The sequence below is a fragment of the Limulus polyphemus genome, unplaced genomic scaffold (genome assembly GCF_000517525.1).
Source record: "Limulus polyphemus unplaced genomic scaffold, Limulus_polyphemus-2.1.2 Scaffold1273, whole genome shotgun sequence".
In the NCBI taxonomy this organism is placed as follows: Eukaryota; Metazoa; Arthropoda; class Merostomata; order Xiphosura; family Limulidae; genus Limulus; species Limulus polyphemus.
The window spans coordinates 111,245-120,214 of NW_013666883.1; the positions used below are offsets into that span (position 1 = coordinate 111,245).

General features: G+C 31.6%; 1 protein-coding gene across 5 annotated transcripts in view; it reads left to right on the top strand.

The window, feature by feature from the left end:
* The window catches only part of LOC106462876 (chromodomain-helicase-DNA-binding protein 7-like), a 167,453-nt gene that overhangs the window by 45,267 nt on the left and 113,216 nt on the right, over window positions 1-8,970 (top strand). For all 5 annotated transcript variants that reach the window (XM_022390278.1, XM_022390280.1, XM_013922841.2 and 2 more), the window contains 5 exons: window positions 2,595-2,903; window positions 3,373-3,660; window positions 4,696-5,117; window positions 7,393-7,498; window positions 7,907-8,044. In XM_022390278.1, the coding sequence (XP_022245986.1) occupies window positions 2,595-2,903; window positions 3,373-3,660; window positions 4,696-5,117; window positions 7,393-7,498; window positions 7,907-8,044 (1,263 nt within the window). The remainder of the gene's footprint in view (window positions 1-2,594; window positions 2,904-3,372; window positions 3,661-4,695; window positions 5,118-7,392; window positions 7,499-7,906; window positions 8,045-8,970) is intronic.

Here is an 8,970-nt window from a genome sequence, read left to right on the forward strand (position 1 = left end):
AAATTATTTTTAGTGCAGTAATGATTGTAAAATATTTATTTTTTGACATAGCCAACATGCAAGTTAACATAAACATCAGATAGAGTATAATAGGGGTATAACAATAAACTGATGCACTGGTAAATATTTTTTGCTAATTTGATTTCTTGTGTTATGAAAGTGATGTATAAATCTTTTTCAGTATGTTTTTTGTGAATGATAGAATTGAAGTAAATCTTCATCTGATGAGAGTTTTAAGATTCCCATCTTTGAATTCTTTAAACAAGAGCTTTTTGGAAATTAGCAGATTATCAGTAATTGTATGAGAATTGTAATTATTGGTTATTGGGCCATTGTAGGAAAATTGTACTTCCAGCAAGAATGAAACTCTTCTGTGAATGACATGGCTTTGACAGATTAATATTTTGAGTTTGAACTAAATAAGCTACAAATATATTCTAAAACACTTAAAATAGTTTATTTTTCAGAAAGTCTGACATAAATTTGAATTCCTATTAAATATTTAACGTTCATATGGATTTGGTATTATATATATCGCTATTTCATACAAGTTGTGTTTCTTACAAAATGATGGATGAGCAGGATTTGAGCTTATTGTGAACAAAGAGCCAAAAGCTATGTTTGGAAGCATATTTTAATGAAAAAGATGTTAAAAAAAGAATGTTTGTAACACATCTTAGTATGTATTGCAGTACAAAAAACATTTGTATTGCAATATATCACAATATGATTTTTCTGGGAAATACTCAGCCCTAGTGTTTAAGGTATTCAATAAAAGCAAGAAATGAAGCTCATGAACACACAGTATTATCTGTATAGATTATTTGATCATTTTTGTTCAATTGGTTCATGTCACATGCTCATTTTGACAGCTAATGAGGATACACCTTATTAATATTTGTACAACTTAAAATAAACTATCCATTCTACTTGCAGTGTGTACACAGCTCTTAGTTCACAGTAGTATTACGAACATGCTTCTGACGATATACTGTGGGATACTTGGGTTGGCAAAGAAAATTGTCCTATTATGTGCAAACATCCATAAAGCATGTATTTTTCTAATTTTAAAAACATATTTCAGAATGAAACTTTCATTGTGGTGATAGTTGTGTTCTGTTGTGCATACATAGTATCTGGTTTTTCAGACAATCCCATTAAAAGGGAAGTGGTCGCAAGTTATCACTAGCCATTCCTCAAGCCTAAATTATACAGCAGATATTGCAAATGATGCTTCAGACTGTGTACACTTATGAAACATGTGTATTCCTGTTAAATTTCATAATTTCGAAATATTTAGGTGTTTTAAGACAAATACAGTATTATCACAATGTATATTGTATTTATCTATTAAATGTGTTGAACAACTTCAGATAAGTTGTAGAAATCCAGTTGTAGGCACTTTACTCATCTTATGCTGCTGATCCTTTATTCATTTAATGCAGTGGAAGTATAAATATTTATATCCATAACACTCATTCATCCTGCTATTTAAGTACCCTGTCTGGGTGTTTGTAAATGCATGTTAGGACAAGTGTATGTTGTTGGGTTATATTAAACAGATTTACCGTAACTTAAAGATGTTTTCATACTTTTTGAATGGGAAGGGTAAACAGTTAACTATAATTATGCAGCTGCATAAAATTGGTGGTTGATAATGTTTGCATAAGTGGTAGAGTTATTATAAATTCTAAACAAAAGTTGGGTATCTTTTCTCAAGAAAAACACATCTTTTAATTATCTGGTGAATTACTCTTGTTAACAAGAATAAAGTTTATAAAACTTTCTTGAAGAATGTTATTTAATGTTTGTCAGTACCTAAATTATGTGATAAATGTAAATGTGTGTTTTGTATAGTTGCTCTGTCATGCAAGTTATCAGGAAGGTACATTTTTCACTTAGATGCAGGTAATACAGAACATTCAGTATGTTAAGGTATTAGGCACTGCCTTTTCAGAGTGAATGTAAAATTGATCCATTCAACCTAATTGGGGAGTACTGAAGGGTGGCATTTTGAAGTTGGTCTAAGGTGCTGCAGAAGGCCAAAATAAGATAAGTTGAAAAACATTTTTTAGAAAAACAAATTGGTGGCAATAATCTCCTTGGAAAAGCACTTAGAAAATTATTAAACAAAGTATTACTTCCTTTTTATTGAAATCACTGCATTTTACTAAGGTGTATGTTAAAGACATAATACTTCACATGAAGTGTAGATATATTTAATTTTTGTCATGTATACTTGCAGTGATAGAAATAAAAAATACATACTACACTAAAGTGCTTTAAGCTAATGTGATATGGGATAAATAGAACTGTACATACACACCCACTTATGTAGGAGCTTATTGTGGTGCTTTGAGCTCAGAAACAATAGTTTAGAAAGTAGGGGTGTAAGTTTTTGGAGTCTCAATGAATTAATGCATATTATGTTAGTGCTAGGTTTAAGATTAAAAATTTTAACAAGTAGGAAAGTAAATGAGGAAAAAACTTTGAATAAATTAAAGTAAATGACATTTGAATTCGAAATGTTTAACCATAGATTAGGAATACTTATGTTAATATGAGACTGAATGATTATTACTTTTCTGATGTAGATTGGAGAACTTCAGGATCGGCTACGTATGTTACAGTCTCAAGTAAGCCAAGGTCCAAACACTTCACTTTCCATGCCTCCAACTGTCACAAGCCAGGGTGTTCCTCCATATCCTCAACCATCATCACAGTATAATTCTGTCCCTCAGACCCAGTATATACAACAACAGCAACATCTTGCACAGTATGGATCCCCTCTTCCTCAAACCCCTTCTCAACAGGGCCTTTCACCCATTCCTCCTACATCACAGTATTCACCACGTGTCACAAACGATGCAAGTTTATCTACAGTTCATGTTGGGGTTGATCAGGTGAATAGTTTAAATAGTATTTAAAAGTTAAGAGTTAGTTGCTCAGAAAGAAACACCATGTTACAGATAAGTCTATTTAAAATATGTATCCTAAAAGTATGAAGATAACGTTCATTAATCATTTAATTTTGGCAGATATCCTGTAGGGTTATGTAGGTAATAAATTAATGTGTTAAAGTTTGGAAACTCTAAAGTCAAAACATCTGTCAATAATAGTTGTTGGAAGTTTCATTCTGTATGTCAGTGAAACTTCTTGAAGATATTTTTGTACTGGCATCACAGTATTTTAGTTTTAATATTTATTGTAAGTACTAGATTTTAAAGTGTTTTGTAAGGAGAGCACTTTAAGTGGGAATTTTTGTGACCTGTTACTTGTGGATATTAAAAAATATAATTCATGGTCTAAAGTTAAAAGCATGTTAGTTTGTACAAATGAGAACTAGGATTAATGTTTACTTCTTATGGTTAGGGTCCAGTCTCAGCTGTCACAGCCGATCAACAGATGGATACTTCTGTGATGATCCCTCAGCTTCCTCTTCAAAATGGGGATATATTTCTGGGACAGGGAGAAGGAATGTACCCAATGCCTCCTGAACAGACTTCACTTCAGTCCCTTTCAGATCAAGCACCTACTGGTAAAAAAACTAAGGGTACCAAAAGTGGCTACAAATCTAAAAAGTCTCAAGCAAAAGCAAATAGAATAGTAATGGAAGCAGTTGCTAAAGCACACTCTGCTGGTAATACAGATATTCCAAAGGTGGGGTTAAAATTAATCTAGTTGTTCTGTGTTAAATGTATTTACAGTTATACATTTCTGGAATGAATAATGTTTTTTTTTTTATTAATATATAGGATCTAAGCTATGTTAATAGATTTGACAAAAATGAATAATTGTTTTTGAAAAAAAAAAATGACAATTAATAATAAAATGGTACTGGGGAAAAAGTACTTTTTCCAATAAAACTTCATGTAGAAAGAGCATATTTGTTTGTTAAGCTTATAACCTTACAGTGGCTAATTTTTATTTTATTTTAAAGTATATTATTATGTTAAGAACTTGTAAAAGAGTACTTTATCTTTTCATTTTCAAGAGTTTACTTTTGCCTAAAATAATTGTGATTTTAAATGAGCACCTATTTTTAAATGAATATTAAAGAAATGAAAATTTTTCTATTACTATTACTTTGTATCACATTTGTTGTGTTTACAGAAGATTTTGCAGGACACATTTCCTCCCCAAAATTAATATGTTTACCAAAGTAAAGCTATATTAGAAAATATAGTGTTAATATCTATTGGAAAGAATATGTCATTGAAAGATTTTGTGTGTTTGTACTGAATAAAGACTTTTTCTTAAATATAGAAACTTAGAAGAGCTATAATAATGAACTATTGTATAAAATTATGTCTTAGAAATGTTTCACATGTGTAAAACATACCATAAACTAACAGATCTAATTATGGATAAATATACAAGAAACAAATTATCCAGGATTTTGTATTTAGTAAGCAGTATAGAAACACTGGTTACAATATACACTTCTAAAAAATAATATACTTTACGTCTAGTTTTATTAACATGACGTTTTATGTCTAGTGATGATTAAAAAAAATCGCTTAACTGAAGTAGAACCTGTTAAAACCGATTAGTGAAACTTGTGTAAATGATATAAATCTTAAAAAAAAAAAAAATGTGACTCTTCTATTCCCAATATATATTTACATTATAACAGTGTGAAAGCCTATGCATTTATATGAAGTTTTCATTTCTTTTTAAATACTTTTGGTTCAGGTTTTATCCACAGAAGAAGTGACATCCATAAGTTTTGAATTTGAAGAACAGTCTGAGCATAATAAACCTAAAAAAGCAAAAAAGAGAAAAACTAAAGAAAAGGAAGTTAAAGATGGTGAAGAGCCAAAAGAACCTAAACCTAAAAAGCCAAAGAAAGCAAAAGCCCCGAAAGAACCAAAAGAGAAAACACCTAAACCACCTAAGCCACCGAAACCTCCAAAACAGCCTAAACCGAAGAAAGACTCAAAGAAATCAAAAGTTAAAAAAGAAATCCAAGGAGAGGAAGTAAAACAAGGAGGAGAAGAAGTAGTTAAACCTGGAGAAGAAATTCAAGAAGAGTCAACTGAGAAGAAGGAAGTGAAACCCAAAACAGTTCAACCCAAAGAGAAGACTAAATCTTCACCTAAGAAAAAACTACCAAAGTAAGCCCTCCTATATTTTGTCCTTATATTAATATGCTATTTCTGGTATGTAGTGTTGTACTTAGTTTTAGTTTATTGTCTTTTATTCTATATCTGTCATTTGGCACATGTACCTATTATTAATCAGAAAATAACTTTTTTCAATTTTTTTTTCTTTTTGTTGTGTATAAGATGAAACTTGAGAAAATACTGATAATAATACTGATGAATTGACATGCACTGTCCATACAATTAGTGTTAAGTGAATGTTAGTTATTTTTCTCCTAATATTGGCTGCATTGTTGAGCACATTAAATCATTGAGTATGAGAAAATGATAAAAAGTGGACAGTGAGACCTTGTGTAATGAAATTGTTCAGTTTCTGAAAGAAAAAAATGTCCATTGTCATGGACCCATTTAATGTGATGTTTGGATTTAAGAGTGGATTGGAAAAAGTTTGAGAGAAGGCAACCTACCTTCTCGACATAGAAGTAGGTGGTGACTTGTTTCACACACACATATGATGCATCAAAGCTTTTTGCATTCTGTTTTATTTTGAGTAGAAGGGTTCCACAGAGATTATGTTAATGATATAAAGTGATTAACAGAATTGAAGGAATCCCTGGAAGAAATACCTGATGCTTGGAGTTTGATGTGTTTGGTAATATGTTATCTCACAGGTGGCTACCAGTTCTGATATCTCTGTAGTAAACCTGAAAATGAGAGAATTATCTACTAGCAGGAGGAAATACTAGTTTCCTCATTGGGTTGAAAAAAAAAAACTGTTTGAGGTTACACTATGTAATCTTAGGATGAGAAAATAAACTACCAGCTGGAGGCACATTAATACCACATTGATTTGCCTTCTATCACCTATAGATACTGATGGTAACTATGTGAAGATAAACCTTGGTGGTCGGAGGTTCTGAAACAGAATAAGCACCTGTTCATTTCTAAAATGAAAGCTTGTTTAGCTGTCTCCATGAGCAACAAGTGCAGGGTATCCTTCAACACATTGTGAAAAGTTTTTGATGTTGCATAACCATTGATTCTTACTCAGCAATTCAAAAAGTGAAATATATATATAATATTGCTATTGAATTCTCAGTCAGAAAGATATTCTCCATGATTCCATGAACATGATTCTTAGCACGAGGCTCACATTGGCTCATAAGGAACACAAAAAGTTAGATACCAGTAAAGGTAAAATAGAAAAGCAGCAGCAAAAATTATCTTTGAAGGCTATAAATCAACTGAGTCTGTTTTTATTTTAAGTTCAAAACTACACCTGTGGATACCTGTATTGTGCCCATCACAGGATCAAACGTCAATTTTAAGCATTATAAACTTTTGTTTACCACTGATACACTGGAAAAGCATCAAATAAATATAAGACAAATTGTTACTTACATTAGGAACAAAGATGTCTCTTAATGTGTTAGACCCTTTTAACTTGCACATGAAAAGTAATTTAAAAAATTGGTTAAGAAAAGGAAGAAGTGTTTATTAAATGTTTTAATATTTAAGTGTGAATAAAGTTGTATTTGTGTACAAGTTTCAAATAGAATTGATTTGAAATAGTTTGGTTTTAGATGCCTAGAATGGAAAAATTACTTTTTGATTTGTTTTTATTATTTTATCTCTGTGAGTGTTCTAAGGAAGGGATTTCAAAAGGCCAGCATGCACTAATTGTATATCAATATAATTGCCATCAATGGTACTGTAAACTAGAATAAGCAGTGATGCATAACTCAAGGATATGAATAGTAGACTTATAAGCAGGCATTGGTGGTTTTCATATCAAACCCTGATTGACCTGTGGTATTTACATAATTTCTGTGCTCTACCATGAATGGGAACATTGCTTAAAGGAAACTATGGCTAAACATAAAATGAAATGTGGCCTTGATAAGAATTATACTGTTAAGAAGTTTCCAATAACTTTTGTAGTAAGCAAACTTGTTTTATATTATCAATGTGATATTGTGTCAGAACCTGGATTTATAAATCTGTGATTAAAATAACATGTGGACAACAAGGGCCCATTTGGTTCTTTGAGGTGGTCCTCGCATACCTACCCTTGAAAAAAAGCAAGAATTTAAACCCACCCTTTATTTTCTATGAAATTATCTACTCCTCTTTTACACTCTTATAGTGCTAGCCTCCACACTGTTGACAACACCTCGTTTAATTAGCCAGTCACGGTGAAATTTTGTACTAAACTGTTTATATAGAGACTAAAATCTTTATTAGGCTTGCATATAAATTAATGCATTGGTTTATGGTCTTTTATTAGGGTGTCTTTAAAGTTTTGCAAGAAGAAACGAAAACGGTTAGGTTCATCTGATAAATCTGATCTTGAAGTAACCCCACCTCCCTCACCAGAGGGTGAAGGAGTTCAGGTGAGTACTATTGAAAAGTTTCTTTGAAAATAAAAAAATAAAACTCCTCAGGTTATTTTTTATAAAATAATAAGTACACAGCTTATTTAAGTATAGTTTTATTGAATCTGATTTCAGATGAAACTACCTTAAAGGTTTTAAGTTTTTTTTAGTATAAAGAAGCATGAATGATGCATAATCATGTGTATTAGATATTAAAACATGAAAAGATTAGAAAATTATAAGTTTTTAAGAAAGTTTTTTTTGAGTAGGTAATAGGTATTATTTAATTTTGCTCATAACACTTTCCTCTTTAAGTATTTTTTTTTTCCCTGTACTTGTGAGATGTCTTTGTGTTTTTCCATATGTGTAGTTTGAAATGGGTATATTGGAAACTGGGTAGTCACCGATAATTTTGTTTGTTCTCAGAAACGGCGATCTGCAAGAAATACAAAAAGAAAGAGATACAGAGATGATATTGAGCTGGCTCTTAGTGATGATGATGCACTACTAGATGTTGGACTTGGTTTGGGAAAAGATTCAGAAAAAGCTGTTCAGGTTCTTGTAGTAAGTTTAGAAGAAACATTGTTCTACCAGGAAAATTAATTTAACTGTAAAAGAGGTTTTAAATAGATTTTCAGTAAGATTTTACCATTTATTTGTTCATTATCCACAATGTGAAGTTTATATAACACTTTCTTGCACTATCTATATGATTCCCACAGGTTAGGGAAACTAGTAAGGGTTCTGGACCAGGCTTTGTCTTGTTTTCCTAAAACTGGGTCATGGATGATAATTTAAGTACAGACTATTTTTGGTAAATAACTTATTTTCATCTTACAACACTTGCTGCATTAATAAAACAGTCTCTCTGTTGGTGGTCATAAAAGGAACACACAATACTCTGGGTATGTTACGTCATTGACACATTTTCCTAATAATGATTTGAAATATGTTAAAATTAATAGTTTGGTTATTTCAGTAAAGTTTGACGGTTAAAAGAGAACACAGATCTTCACAAATCTGTAAAAGACACGTAGAATATCACAAGTGAAAGTTAAGGATAACCCATATAAAGTAAAGTAAAGAAAATGTATAGCAATATACACTGAGTGGTCACAAGTAAATAGACACCTAATTTTTCGTCATTTAACTGATTTATGCTGACTAATTTGTGTTCACAGAGCACTATATACATGAAAATGGTCTGCATACTAATTATCTTGTGCTACAACATACCTAGAACTCAAGGTTCTCACGAATTGTCAGATTTCGTTAGAGGAAGGATAGTTGGTCAAGCATATGGTGGAATAAGTGAGCGGCAAATTTCGCAGAATTTGGGAATCCTGCTTTCGACAGTCAACAGAATCATCGTGCAGTTCAGGAAACATGGCAAGGAAACAACTGAGCAGCGTCCGGGTCTTCCTGGTTAATCGGAGAGGACAAAAAGGGCTGTCAAGAGGAGCATCGAAATGGATCCCAGGTTAAAGACT